Consider the following 19,856-nt stretch of genomic DNA (forward strand, 5'->3'; position numbering starts at 1 on the left):
CAAATATTTCACCAAACAGTCCTTAGGGATGCGGTGACACGCAGTCCGATATTTCGCCGAACAGATCCGCCACTTTTGGCGCTCATAAACAATCATAAAGCTCTCGTGCTGCAGGAATGAGGAGGTTTGCTCAAGCCGCGCAGCTGTCATGCTGTGAGGAGTTTGCGTCTTTAATAAACTACGGCAGTTTGCGTTCACTGAACAGTAAGACTGATTAATAAATCCATATGAAACAGTCCCTTAAAAGTCACGTCTCGCTTTCAGTTTCAGGCTTTGGCGCATTTTGCACTCACACACAAGCGTACCGCGTAAAGCCCAAGTGAACCGCGCTCAGTCACACCTCTACCAACTGGGCCAGAGCCGGCCAAGTGAACCGTGCTTGAGCCCGATTCAGCGCACTCACACTTCTCAAACAATCCGGGAAACGGGCCTGGGCACGCTACGGATGGCATAGTGTGAGTAGGCCCTAAATATCATTTTACTTGACATTTGTTGCCAAACAGAAAGCTGCAGCCAATAGTTCACCTCAGATCTCAAAAACAAAATAAGTGGCAGACGATATGAAAAGGAAAGTCAGAACTGTACTTCTAATAATGTGAAATAGGTTTAATATGTACTGATTATAAACCTTACTATTTAGTTGGAAGTGCAGTACACTATTCGGTGCTTCTGCTTGGCTATAGTATTTAAAAGTTTCTGCCGTGTCGCATTGCGTTTGGTGTGGACAGACAAATCGCTTGTTTTTAGAATCTTGTCGTGTCATGTGTAGTAATACATCCCAAACTAGATACATACTCTTTGTGCCAGTCATATATCTGCTGAATGTTTCCAAAAACGATCTTGTCTTTTCCTTTCATATCATCTGGAACCCCGTCCTCCCTCATCCTGGCCATGTAGCCCTGTCCAACACACAACGGAGAGGCACATATAAGTATTGAGACGCTTCAAAACAAATCATATGATCACATCTGATAAACGGTTTGACTCACCTCCACGACCAAACTGAGATCTCGCACATAGTCTCTCTCCGTCTCGATCAGCTCCAGCAGGACGTAACTAAAGCAAGAAGAATAAACAGAGGTAAAGAATTTAAGCTTTCTTGTTTATTTATTGACACATCAGTAACCTATGGCTATTTCATGGCAAAATCAACAAAGAAACACATATTACATAATTATAACTTCAATAACAACTTCATATTCCAATAAATATTTGATATAAAACAAACAAATAAATACAAATTACATTAAAAACATTCGACATTAAAAACATTAGAACTTAAATACTTTTTTTTTAACACATCCAAAGTGCTCGGAGTATCAAAATCTTAATAAAACGTGTTTTATTATGATGTTGGTGAAGAATTCTTTAATAAATACAAGTGTGTCAATCTAGAGTGAGTGATTCAGCTTCTGGTATAAACTATCTGGTCAAACCCAATCTCAAAAGTCAAATTTGAAAAGTGTCTTTTATATATAGTTGGGCTGATCCTGCATTTACATTTAGCCATTGCACAAAATAAACAAGGACAACAACAGATTGAAGGCGAGTATGATTGCGTACTGGCGCTTCTTGAAGAAACCGGTCTTGCGTTCCTCTATCTCATCGATTGGAGAGGAGGAGGACAGGAGAGAGTTATCAGATGGGTTGAATGAAGGGCTGCTGCTGTCGCCCTGCTCCACTGACAGAGAGCTGGGTCTGTCTTCCAGAGCCTGCGCACAGCAAACCGCAGTCACTTTATAGAGCACTTCAACAAACAAGCTTTTTTTTTTAAATACAAAAACAGGACAAAGGAAATCCACTGGACTAAACATAGCAACCCTTGCAATAAATCAGAAAATAAAAATAAATCAATTAAAATGAATAAATAACAAACAAGTGGGGGTATTTACCAATCAAAGCAATCATAACGTCCAACTGTAATTATCAGCATATTATCAATTGTTCCAATAATAAAAAAAAAAATTATAATAATTGTTCCAATAAATGATTGGCATAGCACTAATCAGATTTGAGGAAATCCAGAAAAGGTTGCCATATATTTGAAACTGGTGTTGAGATTTTGGTTCCTTAGGAGCTTATCGAGTTGAATGACTTGTTTAACCTAAAACTGACAGAAAATCTGAGCTTAATATCTAAACAGATTATATTACAAATTTGAAGTTGGTATCTAAAAAAAAGGTAGATTTTGTGTGGCCGCAGTACCAGACATGACCACCGAATGACATTCAGTTTTTCCATTGATAACCATATAAAAACGCCCCCTATGTTATGAGATTAAATATATATTTGAATTATATTACATATATACATATTTTACAACACATTTTTGCCTAAAATTTACAAAAAAAACTAAACTAAATATCTGAACCAATTATATTCCAAATTTGAAGTTGATAACTCAAAAAAAGGAGCTTTCAGTAAGATTTTGTGCGGCTGCAGTACCAAACATGACCACTAGATGACATTCAGTTTCCATTGTAAACCATACAAAAACGCCCCCTATGTTTTGAAAAATATGAACTGGATGAATATTTTTTTCATATTTTTAACAATATTTATTAAGTAGACATACATTTCTAGAGTAGTATGGTGATATTTGATTTGAATTTAGCCTCTAAAAAGCATCTAAACATTTCACAAGAAGATCGCTGTAGCAAAGTATTGCTTTATGACCTTTTATAAAGCAAGGTAAACGTCACAGTCATTTTATACACTTCAACAAGCAAGTCACTTCAATATACTATTATTGTCCCAAACTTAGTGCGTTAGCATGTATGTGTATACTGTTTAACCCCTTAACTTTTTAACATCACTTTTCGTACAGACCTGGAAATCACGTTCAACTGATAAAAACTCAATAAAACATAAGCTATTTGTCTTAATGAAAATTAAATGTAAATTTTAATATATTACATAAAATATGTATCTTACAAAACACATTTTAGCCTAAAATTGACAAAAAAAAAAAAAAAACTAAGTTAATTATCTGAACAAATTATATTCCAAATTTGAAGTTGATATCTCAAATAAGGTAAAGTCTAGATCGGATATGCGGCCGGCCGGAAGTGCGATATGCACATTAATATAGCAGCATTTTTTATGACACTGAATCACAATAATTAATATTTTTACAGTACTGTGATGGTTGGTTTTAGGGTTGAGGTGGTAGTAGGTGTTAAAAATACAATTTATTGGGTAATTTGATAGATAAATAATACTCAGTACTCGGTACTGTTTTTACATTACTGTGACTGTTGGGTACAGGGTTGGGGTGGGGTTAGACGTTATTAAAACACAAAAATGGGAAAATTAATACATAATAGAAATAATTCTCATTAACTTCAGGCTGCAAATGTATCTGATCTAGCAACAACCCTCAAAATAGGAGCTTTCAGTAAGATTTTGTGTGGCCGCAGTACCAAACATGACCACATTCAGTTTCCATTGATAACCATACAAAAATGCCCCCTATGTTTAGAGGAAAATAAACTGTATTTTTTATACTTTTGGCAATATTTACATTCAGTTTCCATTGATAACCATACAAAAATGCCCCCTATGTTTAGAGGAAAATAAACTCTATTTTTTTTATACTTTTGAGTACTTTGGGAAGTTTGGTAGTATTTGATTTGAGTTTAACCTCTAAAAAACATCATTTAACAAAAGGATTGCTGTAGCAAAGTAATGCTTTACGACTCTTTGTAAAGCTTTGCGCAGAGCAAACGTCAAAATAATTTTTTACAACACAAGTTAACTTTTTCCTTGCCATTGACAAGATACTTTGTTAATTAGGAGAAAACACTTCCTGCCATTGACAAGCTTACGGCAATCTAATTTTAGGGTGTTTTACGGTAAGGAAGCCATAGCGCGTGTCTTGACGACCTCCTGGGAGCAAAATATAAGATGATAAGAGAAACTGTAGATCAAATCAGATGTCCTTTTCCTACTTTTCTTTGTTTTACGTGTATGTGGGTGTATTTTTATACAGTCAAGTGCAAAATTATTCATACCCCTTGCAAATTCTGACTTAAAGTTTTTGTTTACTTGTAAATAAAAGCTGAGAAATAAATTTTTTCCTCTTATTGTCCTTTCGGAGAAGTATGTGTTATTTCCTGCGTCATTTAATTTATATTTCAGTCAAAATGACCAGTGGATAGATTTGACACTTTTTTGATGTCTCTTTAACGAACATTAAACGATAAATAATTTGTATGTGGTGAATAATGATATTCATGTTTTATAATAAAACCCAATAATAACAAAACTTCACTATATTATTATTATTATTATTTTGTTCTGTATCTAACTGACCATCTTGCTTTTGACCAGCTCCTCAATGGCACTGACGAGCTCTGCGGCGCTGGGGGTCTCAGAACTGGAGGGTCTGACGGAAAGACGTGAAGACGTCTGCAGAGAGAAAGACGGTGAAAGAGGGAAAAACCAAAGCCAGACTCAATGACAGAGCAAATATGAACCATGTGCAGCTAAATCTAATCAGGATTCATGGATTTAGCTTTTAGTTTGTCTTGTTGCCCTCAAGGACATTAATGCAAGGTTTTAGTTTACTACAGCAGTTAAAACAGCTTCACTGCATTGTGTTGATTGCATCTGTAATTGACGGTAAAATAGTGTCGAGCATCAAACCACTGTGAACGTAAAACATGCGCACTCACAACAATTGTTGATAGCAATAAAGAAATGTTAATACAAGCCAGTTTTCAGAAACGGATTATTAAAAAAAACTATGCTAAAATCTGATCATCTTAAGGAGCGACAACATTTTGATATAAGCCAAAGCCAGTTCCCCCAAAAAGTCGTGTTGAATGATTCACTGAATCACTCATTTAAACGACTAGTTTAAAACAGCTGAATCATTCAGAAAAGCAGCAAGCGACTCTCTTTAAATCACTGGCTCAAATAATTCAGATACAGATTATTTAAAAAAAAACTATATTAAAAACTGATCATCTTGAGGAATGACAAAACGTCAATGTAAGCCAAAGGCAGTTTTTCCAAAAAAATTACTAAATAGTTGTTAGCGTTTAGGATGAAACTCTTGAATAATTGATTAAATGACACTTTTTTTTTAACATCAGGTACTTGTTACTTCCTACTGGTGTAACAACAAAGCTAACATTACCAAAATCAGCAGTAGATGGTGAAAATTTATATTGAAAGATTCACTCATATAAACAACGAGTTAAAAACAACTGAATCATTCAGAAATTAAGCAAATGACTCTTTAAATCCCTCATTTAAATGATTCAGAAACAGATTATTTAAAAAAAAAAATGTTAAAAACTGACCATATTAATTATATATATATATATATATATATATATATATATATATATATATATATATATATATATAATATATATATATATATATATATATATATATATATATATATATATATATATATATATATATATATATATAAATTACTGAATCATTATTGGACGAATCAGCTTTTAAAATGAATCTTGAATAAATAACTTAAGAACAGTTCTTTAACATTAGGTACTTGTTGCGTCCTACTGTATATCTGACATCATAAAATCAGCAGTGGGTAGTGAAAATTCTGATCGTGATTCATTGAATCACTCATTTAAAGGACTGGTTCAAAATGACTGAATCATTTTGAAATGAAGCAAGCGACTGTCTTCATACCACTCACTCAAATGATTCAGAAACAGATTATTTTTAAAAATTGTTTGGTTTATGTCAAATCTTTCTTGGAATTGGAGGAACCAGCATTTTTGATGATTCTTTTCAATAAATGACAAATACCAATTTTTAACATCAGGTACTTCATACTGGTGTAACAACATGGCTAACATTATCAAAATCAGCAGTAAGCGATGAAAATTCACATTAAACTATTCACTAAATGACTTCTTTAAACGACTAGCTCAAAACAGCTGAATCGTTAAGAAATGAAGCAAGCGACTCACTTGAAATAACTCACTCATATGATTCAGAAACAGATTCTTTAAAAAAATCTTTGGTTCATATCAAAATTTGGAACCAGTGTTTTAGATGAATCTCTCGAATAAATGACTGAACAATGCTTTTTTTGTTTAACATCAGGTACTTGTTACTTCCTATTGGTGTAACAACATAGCTAACATCATAAAATCAGCAGTAGACAGTAAAAATTCATATTGACCGGTTCATTTAATCACTTATTTAAATGACTAGTTTAAAAAGCCTTAATCATTCAGAAATGAAGCAAGTGACTCTTTTGAAATGACTCTCTCAAATTGTTCAGAAACAGATTATTAAAAACTGATCATCTTGAGGTTGACAATAGCCTGATGCTGGACACCTGAGACTGGCGGAGGGTTATCGAAAAAATGACTGTCAATGAAAAACATTCATCAAATAGAAATCCAGCAGAAAGTCTCACCCTTGCTGTGCCTTCCAGACTTTCCAATTTGTGTCTGGGTGTGGCCTCAGGTCTGCTTAGCTTTTACAGGCCAATCAGACAGCAGAGTGATAATGAGGGGTAGCACAGAGGGGAGGGGGGAGGGGTGAATGGGCGGAGTCTGGAGGGTTGGTTGGTTGGTTAGAGAGGAAAGAGTGACGGTGGGCTCTGAGATTCAGAGTCGTTTTTTAAGGCACATGACTTTCTTTCTAGCGAATCACATGGCCGTTCGGACGCATCTGCACACTGCATGTGCCCTGTGATACTCTGAAGCTGCTTTTGAACGTGTTTGAGGAACCCGGTCCAATCAAAAACCAGAACATTAGGAGGACAGTCACTTAAAGGTGGGACTCAATCATAAATATATATTAAACAACAAAGTAAAAAAAAAAACTGAAATATGAAAAAGGATGAGTAAGGGCATTTTGTGGTTCTAAGTTTAAATCAGACAGATTTAAACAACAGAAAAGAGGAAGTCTCGTCTAGATGAAAGTGACGCAATCAAAACAAAATGAGGAATCCGCTTCTATAGGAGTAAATCTATAAGGTAAATCTCGCTTTCTAGGAAATAATATAAAATAAAAAGACAGCAAATAAAAGGAAGGGGTCTCGGGTCTTTTCTTAAGCCGGGGGGGTTATGGGAAAAAGAAAGCAATGTGAAATGACATGGAAGGAGGGAGGCCAGATAGGGAGGACTCAGATGGAGAGATATGGGAACTGAGATAAAACAAAGACAGGACACAAATCAACGTAATGCTATGGCAAACAATACAGCCCAAACAAAACAAAAGAGAAAAAGAAATTAGTGTCACAAGCTGTTCTTGAGCAGCGATGAGACCAACTACAACTCCAGCATTTCATCCTACAAGAGATTAGGCTGAAGCGTCACACAAGCCTCTCTAGGCTGGCATTAACATGTGTGGTGTGTTCAGAACGTGTGTGTTTACCCTTTTCCAACACAATATTTCAAGCATCCCGCTTTCTACAGTTTAAGATGACATATTAAAGGGATAGTTCAACCCAAAAAGAAATCTCTGCCATCATTTACTCAACTATTTGAGTTTCTTTCTTCGATAGGCCTGTCATAATATCAATTTTTTGTTGTATGATCATTATATAATGCCAGAATGACAAGATAATAGGGGTGTAACGGATTGATTCGTACAGATCACAACCCAGGGTTCAGAACACGTGACCCGCAGATCAATACATTCTTTTTTTACTTGTAGATTATTCCTAAATTCGCAACAATCGCAGTGAGATCGCCTCTCACGTCATTCAAATCACATGTATGAAAGCATTGAGGCTTTCCTGTAAAATATAATGATAATGGAAGAGGTTGTGGTGGGTTATTCTGGATGTGGTGGGTTTCTTAGGTTATTAAAGGTGTTTTCTGTCACTACTTGGATATCCTGCTTTAATGAATTCTGTGTAAGCTGCACGATTAATCATGAAAAGATCGGGATCTCAACACCCACGCAACATAAATTATAAAGATGGTGATTTGCATATGCTTTTTAACCCTAAGAGGTTCAGTCTTTAGTCTTTTGAGTTGGTTATGAAGTTAAAAGCAGTCAATTAACACAGAAGTACTGGGAGTGAATAACTGAATCGTTTATTGAAAATGAGAATAAAAATAAATATGGGATGTACAAATTATAATGTTACATTTCAACATTTAGCGATATCAGCAACAGTGAATATTTCACAGTACTGAATATTTTACTATTTATTTTTATTTTAAAGATCGGGATCTCAACACCCACGCAACATAAATTATAAATGATGGTGATTTGCATATGCTTTTTAATCCTAAGAAGTTCAGTCTTTAGTCTTTTGAGTTGGTTATAAAGTTAAAAGCAGTCAATTAACACAGAAGTACTGGGATAACTGTTTATAGTTTAAATAAAACCACTGATGTTTATGGTAAAGATTAAAATTTCCGTCATATGCATTTAACGACGCTCAAAAATAAAAGTTGTAGGCAGCAATTACATTATTTATCCAATAGGTGGCGACAATCAGCCATCAAAAATATGCCACTGAATAATTTTTTAAAAATGATCATTCTGCAATGAAACATGATGTTTTACGAGTGAATAACTGAATCGTTTATTAAAAATGAGACTAAAAATAAATATGGGATGTACAAATTATATAGTTAGATTTCTACATTTAGCGTTATCAGCAACAGTAGTAGTAACAGTGAATATTTCACAGTACTGAAAATTTTACTATTTATTTTTATTCAGCTGATTATTTCTTCATTTTATATTTAACTTTAAGCTTCTAAGTTCTGTTTGGTAAAGCCAAAAGTGTCTTGAAGTACTGTTTCTGTAATAAATAGAAAGCAAATTACATTTGTCTTCTCCCCTTTTTGGCTGACATGAAAAAATGGTCCGATTCATGACTAAAAAAACCACTATGTGATCCGAACCGTATGATTTGCAATCCGTTACACCACTACAAGATAATATCATCACAATGCAAGTGCACTCTTCCACAGAACACATTATATTTTATTCTGAAGAATATTTCATTTAATTATAGTCATTTTAACTATATTAATAATTATGCATTGGAATCAGAATGTGAAACGCATTTCCTAATAAAACATTAAAAATGTAAGAGAAGCTGCAATTTCTGCTAGCAGATCTATTTCCACTTGTCAGACACACACATTAAAATATACTAAAGTCATTTAGAGTAGATACTATAGTGTTGTTAGCCATACTGACACTGACACCTCCAATAGAGATAGAGAAGTTGCACAATCAGCTAAAATGTTGCTAGAATTGTTTATTAATGTATGGGTGATATATATTGTATTGCACCACCAAAAATGAGTGAGGTCAAGTCCATGTGTTGTGTGATACAGTAAGTCGATATATTGATTATTGTGACAGGCCTAATCAAAAGCATTAGTTATATTCATGCCAACACTTGTACTAAACACTCTCTGATGAACACAAAAGAAGATACTTCGAAGAATGCTTGTAAATGGTATTATTTCGCTTTTTTTGTTTTTTTTAATAGCAGCATTTTTAAAATATCTTCTTTTGCATTCAACAGAAGAAAAGAAAGTTGTAAAGGTTTAAAATGCTAAGGTTATTTTCATTTGTTTGTGAACTATCCCTTTAGGAGTATTTCTTAATTTAACATCTTTTATTAAGGGAATGTTTTTCTTTTGGAAAACTAATTAGCCACAATTCATTTTGTTATTGAAGGTATGGTAAGAACTGCATGATCACCTACTGAACCGAATTTAACTGTTGAACAATTTAAAAAATGGTCTAATCCAGTAAATAATTAAGTAATTGAACAAAATTTGATTAATAGTGATCAACTTGATATCAAGTGATACATACTGTAGATGCATGCTAATGCCAGGTGTGATGGGGCCAGGATGACAAAAGAAGATTCCCATTTTGAGTTTAATATGACCAGAACAACATTTCTTCAGCAATATACACTGCTTCCTGTCCTGAGAGTTTTTGTCTTGTTTCTACAGTAGTTCAAATATCTAAAAATCCTTAAATTATCCTTGAAATCAAATTTAATAATGGCGGCATGGTGGCTCAGTGGTTAGCACTGTCACCTCACAGCAAGAAGGCTGCTGATTCGAGTCCCGGCTGGGTCAGTTTCTGTGTGGAGTTTGCATGTTCTCCCTGTGTTGCTGTGGGTTTCCTTCGGGTGCTCCGGTTTCCCCCACAGTCCAAAGGCATGCGCTATAGGTGAACTGCATAAACTTAATTGGCCATATGTGTATGAATGTGTGTACGGATGTTTTCCAGTGTTACGACTGGAATAATAATTAGGCTAGTGTTCACCTAAAAATGTAAATGTACTCACTATTTACTCACCCTTAAGTGGTTGCAAACATGTTTGAGTTTCTTTCTTCTCTTCTGTTAAACATCAAAGAAGATAATTTGAAGAATGCTAAAAACCTGTAACCATTGACTTCCACAGTAGGAAAAACAAACACTACGGAAGTCAATGGTTACAGGTTTTCGTCATTCTTCGAAATATCTTCTTTAGTGTTTAACAGAAGAAAGAAAGTCAGGTGGTTACAAACCTGTATGGGTTTTGTTCTTGTCTTTTGTTGCACACTAAAAAAAATTGTAATGAAAGCTAAAAACCTGTAACCATTTATTTCCATAGTATTTGATTTACTATGGAAATCAATGGCTAATAATCATATTGTTACAAACTTTTGAGTTTCTTTCATATCTTCTGTTAAACAGTAAAGCAGATATTTTGAAGAAAGCTAAAAACCTGTAACCACAGACCAGACTTCCATTCACTGAATAATTTTTTTTCATTGGATTTAGTAAGTTTTTTTGAAGGTAAGTGGTTGCAAACGATTTATTTGGGCTGAATTTAAACAAACAAATTAAGTTGAACATTACTACATTTAATTTGTTTAAATTCAGCCCATATGAATGATTCGCAACAATCTTTTTTTTTTGGTGTAGTAGGAAAAACAAATATTATGGAAGTCAATGGTAACAGGTTTTCAGCATTCTTCAAAATATCTTCTTTAGTGTTTAACAGAAGAAAGAAAGTCATAGGGTTACATGTGAAAGTGGTTATATATGAAAGAAAGTCAGGTGGTTACAAACCTGTATGAGTTTTGTTCTTGTCTTTTGTTGAACACTAAAGAAGATATTTTAAAGAAAGCTAAAAATCTGTAACCATTGATTTCCATAGTATTTGATTTTCCTACTATGGAAGTCAATGGCTAATAATCATATTGTTACATACTTTTGAGTTTTTGTCATATCTTCTGTTTAAAGCAGATATTTTGAAGAAAGCTAAAACCTGTAACCATTGACTTCCATTCACTGAATGATTTATTTTCCATCGGATTTACTAAATTTTTTTTAAGGTAAGTGGTTGCAAACGATTTATTTGGGCTAAATTTAAACAAACAATTTAAATTGAACATTACTACATTTCATTTGTTTAAATTCAGCCCAAACAAATGATTCGCAACAATCTTCTTTTCGGTGAAGTAAGAAAAACAAATATTATGGAAGTCAATGGTTACAGGCTTTCAGCATTCTTCAAAATATCTTCTTTGGTGTTTAACAGAAGAAAGAAACTAATATTGTTACAAACCTTTGTTCTGTTAAACACTAAAGCAGATATTTTGAAGAAAATAAAAACCTGTAACCATTGACTTCCATACACTGGAAAAGAAATATTAATTGGATTTACATTTTTTTCTTTAGTTTTTCAGTGGTAGCAAACAATATGTATTGTCTGAATTAAAACTAACAAAGTTGAATATTACTACATTTAATTAGTTTAAATTCAGCCCATATGAATAGAAAAACAAATATTATGGAAGTCAATGGTTACAGGTTTTCAGCATTCTTCAAAATATCAGATTGGTGCAAACCTTCGAGTTTCTTCTCTTCTGTTAAACACTAAAGCAGACCATTGACTTCGATAGCAGGAAAAAACAATACTAAGAAATCAATGATTACAGGTATTTGGCACTCTTCAAAGTATCTTCTTTAGTGTTTAACAGAAGAAAGAAACTCATGAAGGTTTAAAACCAGTAAAATGTTAGTAAATTATGATTTTTATCTAGACAAAAGCTTCTTGCTTTGGGTATTTTTAGATATTTGAACTAGAAACAAGACAAAAAACGCTTTATTTATTTATTGTTTTGCAGTGTAGTCACATTTAATGAATTGCATCTGGAATCCAAACTGTAGATAAAGCCTGCACATCCCAGGAGGAGATACTACTTAAAGCGGTGGCACACAGAAGCTTTTGCACAGCTCTGAGGATCTCTAACAGGATTGATGTTGGCAACGAGAACAAAATAAACAAACAAAATAAACCTAAAACAAAATAGTCCAAACTAGTGACTCTCAGTGGCACCAGCCGCACTCCTCCATCCTCTGCTCCGCTCACTCATGTGCTTACCTTGTCATCCTGCGCATCCGGCTGGAGGAGGCTGTGCTGCTGGATGGCCATTGGTGGAGGAAGAGGCACAGCGTCAGCTCCTTCCTCTCCCTCTTCCTCTCCACAGCTTTGCATCCCTGAAGAGGAGGATTTGGAGAGCGTGCCGCTGCTCAGTCCCTCATTACGCACCCTCTGTAGAGGAGATCATGATGGACATTAATGAAATATTTTAACTCTATTCTGAAGCATTTATTTTGGTACCTATTTGCCTTTAATCGGTTTATTCTGTTCTTAAGTCAACAACTGACTGATTCAAACGATTCAGTCCGAGTGAATCTCCAGCTAATGATTCAATGATTTAATTGACCTGGTCAGAGTGAGTCTAGACTCTACAGGTAACAATTCACCGATTCAGAATATTTGGTCAGAGTGAGTCACCAGTTAATGATTTATTGACTGAAATTAACTGGTCAGAGTGAGTCTCCAGGTGGAAATTCACTTATTCAAATGATCTATTCGGAGTGTTCAGTCAACGATTCACATGTAAGTTATATGATCAGAGCAAATCTAATTAAAGAGTCAATGATTCATGTGATCTTCCAGAGCAAGTTTCCAGTTAACGATTCACTGATTCTAATATCTGGTCAAACTGAGTCTCTACATAATGATTCACTTATTCAAATATCTGGTCAAACCGAGTCTCTATATAATGATTCACAGATTCAAATATCCGATCAAACCAAGTCCCTATATAATGATTCACTGATTCAAATATCCGATCAAACCGAGTCTCTATATAATGATTCACAGATTCAAATATCCAATCAAACCGAGTCTCTATATAATGATTCACTGATTCAAATATCCGATCAAACCGAGTCTCTATATAATGATTCACTGATTCAAATATCTGATCAAACCGAATCTCTATATAATAATTCACTGATTCAAATATCCTATCAAACCCAGTCTCCATATAATGATTCACTGATTCAAATATCCAATCTAACTGAGTCTCTATATAATGATTCACTGATTCAAATATCTGGTCAAACCGAGTCTCTATATAATGATTCACTGATTCAAATATCCAATCTAACTGAGTCTCTATATAATGATTCACTGATTCAAATATCCGACCAAACCGAGTGTCTACATAATGATTCACTAATTCAAATATCTGGTCAAACCGAGTCTCCATATAATGATTCACTGATTCAAATATCTGATCAAACCGAGTCTCTATATAATTTACATTTACATTTAGCAGACGCTTTTATCCAAAGCGACTTACAAATGAGGACAAGGAAGCAATTTACACAACTAAGAGCAACAATGAATAAGTACTAAAGGCAAGTTTCAGGTCTGTAAAGTCTAAGAAGGGAAGTGTTAGTAGTTTTTTTTTTTTTTTTTTTTTTTGTACAATTAGTGTGATATTCAAAGAGGCAATTGCAGATTAGGAAGTGAAGTGGAGACTAAATAGTTGAGTTTTTAGTCGTTTCTTGAAAATAGCGAGTGACTCTGCTGTTCTGATGCAGTTAGGGAGTTCATTCCACCAACTGGGCAGATTGAGCGTGAGCGTTCGCGAAAGTGATTTTTTCCCTCTTTGGGATGGAACCACGAGGCGGCGTTCATTCACAGAACGCAAGTTTCTGGAGGGCACATAGATCTGCAGAAGTGAGTGCAGATAAGAAGGTGCTAGGCCAGAAGTCACTTTGTAGGCAAACATCAGAGTTTTGAATTTGATGCGAGCAGCAACTGGCAGCCAGTGCAAACGGACTAGCAGCGGAGTGACATGTGCTCGTTTAGGTTCATTGAAGACAACTCGTGCTGCTGCATTCTGGAGCAGTTGAAGAGGCTTGATAGAGTTAGCTGGAAGCCCAGCTAGTAGAGAGTTGCAGTAATCCAGTTTGGAGAGAACAAGAGCTTGAACAAGGAGTTGAGCTGCATGTTCAGATAAGAAGGGTCGGATCTTTCTGATGTTATAGAGTGCAAATCTGCACGATCGAGCAGTGATTCAAGTGATTCACTGATTCAAATATCCGATTAAACCGAGTCTCTATATAATGATTCACTGATTCAAATATCTGATCAAACCGAATCTCTATATAATAAATCACTGATTCAAATATCCGATCAAACCGAGTCTCTATATAATGATTCACTGATTCAAATATCCAATCTAACCGAGTCTCTATATAATGATTCACTGATTCAAATATCTGATCAAACCGAATCTCTATATAATAAATCACTGATTCAAATATCCGATTAAACCGAGTCTCTATATAATGATTCACTGATTCAAATATCTGATCAAACCGAATCTCTATATAATAAATCACTGATTCAAATATCCGATCAAACCGAGTCTCTATATAATGATTCACTGATTCAAATATCCAATCTAACCGAGTCTCTATATAATGATTCACTGATTCAAATATCCGATTAAACCGAATCTCTCTATAATAAATCACTGATTCAAATATCCGATTAAACCAAGTCTCTATATAATGATTTACTAATTCAAATATCCGATCAAACTGGATACAATACACACACACAACAGGAAGAACACAAACCTCCTCGAGGGTCTCATCTTGTGGCGTCGCAGCGCTGTCGTCCGAGTCTTTCTGTGAACCGGCGTCTGCGCTCTTTCTGACGTCACGGCTCTTCTTGTGTTTGTGTGCCAGCTTCTTGACGTGTCCGTCAGCTTTACCGCTGCTCAGTCTCCTCACAGGACTGGTCAGCCATTTCCTTAATGTGTTGCCAGGCCTTTTAGGTCCAGGAGAACTCTGGGAACCCATCACATGACCCGGCTGCAGGGTGGCAGAGGAGCCTGGCATGATGGCATCATTACTGCATACAGAGAGTGCATCTGGAAAACACACAGATTATGATTTTCATACGGGTTATGTTTCCATCAGAAGTTGAGAATTTGCTTTATGCATAAAATACTAAGTATTTAATATTCAAAGTGTTCAAGAAAATAAAAATGCTCATTTTCTGGAAAACTGGAGGGATATATTAATTAAAAGAAAAATTTGCAAGCTGACCAAACCAGTTTAGCCCGGGTGTTTGCAGAATTATTAACACAACATTTGATGCAGAACAAGGAATTTATTGTAAATAAAAAATATTATATATATATATTTGTAGTTTATGCACATATCTCTTTATTTTATTAAAAATATATTGGACTAAACCGAACATTTGAATGCACATTTTAGAATTTATGTGCATCTCATAACTTCCTTTGAGCATATTTTTCTTTATTCCTGAAATGATCATAAAAGATTTTTATTTTTTGGAACCTTTTGAGAAAACATTTAGTAAACCATTAAAAATAAATAAATAAATAAATAAATATATACAGTTTAATATAAGTCAGAATTATCAGCCCCCCTTTTTTTCTTTTTTAAATATTTCCTAAATGATGTTTAACAGAGCAAGGAAATTTTCACAGTATGTCTGATAATATTTTTTCTGGAGAAATTCTTATTTGTTTCATTTCGGCTTATGATTTTAGGGACAAAATTATTAGCCCCTTTAAGCAAATTATTTTTTTCGATATATATATATATATATATATATATATATATATATATATATATATATATATATATATATATATACACAAGAAAAAAAAGAGAAATAGATGATATAAAAGGAGGTATAGATTCTGTTTTAATAAGTGTACAGTAGACACAGTACATTTACCATGTGCGGTATATATTAATGAATAATAAATATTAAACAAAAAACATACGATAAGAAAAAGTTATAAATTATAATAGAAGAGAGCTATACATTCTGTTTATTTAACAAGTGTAGATACTGTATATTAACCCATGTAGAGTATGTGATAATCATTAATTATACTGTATATTGATTGCATACAGCTAATGGAAATTTTTACAGTATTTCCTATAATATTTTTTCTTCTGGAGAAAGTCTTATTTGCTTTATTTCAGCTAGAATAAAAGCAGTTTTTAAATTTTTTAAAAAGCAATTTTAAGGTCAATATTATTAGCCCCCTTAAGTTATATTTTTCAGATAGATAGTCTACAGAACAAACCATCATTATACAATTATTAGCCTTATTACCCTAACCAGCCTAATTAACCTAGTTAAGCCTTTAAATGTCACTTTAAGCTGTATAGAAGTGTCTTGAAAACATATCTAGTCAAATATTATTTACTGTCATTATGGCAAAGATAAAATAAACCAGTTATTAGAGATGAGTTATTAAAACTATTATGTTTAGAAATGTGCTGAAAAAATCTGCTCTCCTTTAAACAGAACTCGGGGAAAAAATACACAGGGAGGCAAATAATTCAGGAAACGAGTAATTCTGACTGTATATTGACAGAACTTTAATGATTTTTGTGGAGCGTTTAAGACTTTAGCCCACCTTTGTGGTTGAAGATGCCCTCCATCTCCATGCTGCTGCGGGAGTGGGCGATACAGAGCATGGCACAGGGCACCAGGCCCTCCAGCGCCGGCGAACGGTCTGTGGTGCGAACCAAACACCAGTCCGGCTTATCATGGAGTCTCTCGAGCACCTCCACCGTCTGTCCTCTCCGGATGGTCAGCTCATTACTGTTACCGGCCATAAAGTCATGGATGACCACCGTCAGCTCACAGCCACCAGACAACTAAACACAAAAACACAAACAGACACAGGCTTTCAGTGAGTTTGTATTCGGATTTTTAGGATTATTTTTGTCTAATTTTTTTAATTAAAGTCATATTATTTGGCTGTGGTGTGAGTGAAATTTTTATTTTTACTGAAAAAGGTAATAACATGATAAAAACATATGCAGTTCTCTGATTGCTAGCATTTATTCATTTTTAGCATTCTGATCAGTCATATATTATTGCAATTCTTTAGTGCTAAAAGTTGATCGAAAAAAGTCTGTAACACTATATAACTACTGATTTCAATGATAAGAGGGATTTGCGGGTGGTTTTCTCTTCACCTTGTCGCTGTCCAGTGTGTTCTGTGAGGTCCTGGAGGCCAGTGAGATGGTGTCTGGTTGACTGCTGCCGTCACCCTGACTGTCCAGATCCTCTCCATCCCTGCACACACACAGCAAATGAGCTTAAAGTTCAGGAGATTTATGCTTTTATTAAGGTGTAAATAATACCATGGTATTATTTTTCCCTCTCTTATAAATTCATATTTATGTTTTCCTGAATTATATATATACAATACAGAGAAAATAAAGATGTGTGACTTGCCTTGGGGTGTACCTGCGCCCCTTGTGTTTGGCTGTGGAGGCTTTGGGGATGTGAATGGGCTCTTTCAGCGCCCCCTTCAGGTGAACGGTGCGCTCCTGAATCACTTCCCGGATGTGCTTGATCCAGTCCTGTTTGTTCTCAATACCTGACGCCTGCGTTTTCAGATGTGGAGAAAACAAAGAAACGCACACGTGCTGAGTAAAAGCACAAGTGTTTTCTGTTCTATGGTGAACTGATGGTGAGTTTACTGCGTCGCTGTACTCACCAATGATCCATGTTTGCATCCCTGACTTAGCTTTATTCGAAATATAGAAATATACAAAGGTTTTACTCTTTTATGAAGTGCCATATAAAATACTGAATCAGACAGTGGCCAGAAAGACACGAGGACAACATTAATAAACATGTTTTGTGATCATTTAGAGCCAACGTGCTGTGATGAATGGTGGATTTAGTAGTCAATGCCACCACAGGTTGTCAAATAATGACAAATTATTAGGTATTTCACAATATTCATTTTAATATTTAGTCTTCGTACTTAAGTACACGGATTATTCAATTAAATTCACTTTTAAAATGTATTTGTTTACTTTAATCTTCAAATATGTAATAAAAAATATATTTATTTTAAAGTGAATGAGTCAAAGACTATTATTTTGCATTTATAAAATACTTTTGTACTATCAGAACTATTTTCATGTTTCAATATATGCATTTTGTGACAATAAAATCTCAAAATATGAGTAAAATAATATTCTATCATCATTCAGCATAACTGATATATTTAATAAACTTTCACATTTAGGATTCTTGAACACTCTTTTTTTGTCTTTGACCCATTTTTCATATTTTCTTTGGCTCCGAAGACGTGAATTACATAAAGCAGGGATCACCAAACTTGTTCCTGGAGGTCCGGTGTCCTGCAGATAACTAATCCACATTTAACCCTAATCAAACACACCTGAGTAAGCTAATCAAGGTCTTACTAGGTATACTTGAAACACCCAGGCAGGTGTGTTGAGGCAAGTTGGAGTTAAACCCTCCAGGGCACCGGACATCCAGGAACGAGATTGGAGACCCCTGACATACAGTATACACGGACAGTGAACAACTGTGCAATTTGACATTTTATGGAAAGACAGAATTGAACAGATTAGCCTTACAGTCTAAAAGCAGCATGCAGTTAACTGACAGTCACTAAGGGTGCTTTCACATATAGACTTTTGTTTCGGAACCTGTCTCGTTTACCCAGTTAGCACGGTTCGTTTAGCATATGTGAATCGAGCAGTCGCGCTCGATTGTTCGATTTACACTCGATTGATCTGAGATCGCCTGAATGAGCTGGTCTCGGTTCGATTGAAACTAACTCTGGAGCGGATCGAACTGCACCAAGAACAAAGAGCAACATTGTAACAATTTTAATCCCTGTTTTGGAACAAATTAATCGATTAATTAAGGGTGCTTTCACACCTGTGAATCGATTCAGTTGTTCCGAAACAGAGATTACAAATGTTACATTGTTGCTCTTTGCTCTTGGTGCGGTTCGCTTTCACACTGCAAAGTTTCTAATCGGACCAAAAGAGCTAAAACAAGTCACGTGTGAGTAAACTCTCCTCACATTGGTCAGAGTGTCAGGGTTTGTTTTGCAGCGTCCCGCTCAGCTGTCAGGAGAGGTGGTGGTTTGGTGGTGATTGACAATGTGTCTGAGGAGAGACGCGGTGGGGAGGGGTGAGAAGGGTGTGTGACGATGCCAATTTGAGGACCGGGAGGGAGACGCGAGATTACCGGGAGATCATCACTTGTTTGCGGGCATCCGGAGACTCGTGAAACTTCAAGCCCTACTCATAATTCTCTCTTCATATAGCCGTATGCCTATTACATATCCATAAAACACTGTGATATAACCGCGCTCGGATCGGATTGCTTTCTCACTGCAATCGAACCGCTCCACGGTTCTTTTCAATCGGGCAGAGACCACCTCATTCAAGCGATCTCGGAACAGAGCGCAATTGCCCTGTTCACATATGCTAAACGAACCGCGCTAACTGGGCAAACGAGACACGTTCCGAAACAAAAGTGTAGGTGTGAAAGCACCCTAACTCTGGAGCGGATCGAACTGCAACAACAAGAACAAAGAGCAACATTGTAACGATTTTAATCCCTGTTTTGGAACAAAATCGATTCACAGGTGTGAAAGCACCCTAAGGGTTTTGTTCCGAAACAGAGATTCAAATTGTTACAATGTTGCTTTTAGTTC

The 19,856-nt window shown here is 35.2% G+C and overlaps 1 protein-coding gene across 14 annotated transcripts in view; it reads right to left on the bottom strand.

Moving 5' to 3' along the window:
• trioa (trio Rho guanine nucleotide exchange factor a) overlaps positions 1–19,856 on the bottom strand; it is a 573,337-nt gene that overhangs the window by 31,709 nt on the left and 521,772 nt on the right. For 11 of the 14 annotated variants that reach the window (XR_015515963.2, XR_015515967.2, XR_015515966.2 and 8 more), the window contains 9 exon segments: positions 17,600–17,751; positions 17,338–17,437; positions 16,770–17,013; positions 14,938–15,233; positions 12,374–12,544; positions 4,315–4,410; positions 1,564–1,712; positions 990–1,056; positions 796–899 (listed from right to left, as the gene is read on the bottom strand). Coding sequence is in view for 7 of the 14 variants with exons in the window: in XM_088651380.1 (XP_088507506.1) it covers positions 796–899; positions 990–1,056; positions 1,564–1,712; positions 4,315–4,410; positions 12,374–12,544; positions 14,938–15,233; positions 16,770–17,013; positions 17,338–17,437; positions 17,600–17,751 (1,379 nt within the window). In the remaining 7 variants the exon portion in view is untranslated. 14 annotated transcript variants of the gene reach the window in all.

This window comes from Danio rerio, chromosome 19 (assembly GCF_052040795.2).
Source record: "Danio rerio strain M-AB ecotype USA chromosome 19, GRCz13ab, whole genome shotgun sequence".
In the NCBI taxonomy this organism is placed as follows: Eukaryota; Metazoa; Chordata; class Actinopteri; order Cypriniformes; family Danionidae; genus Danio; species Danio rerio.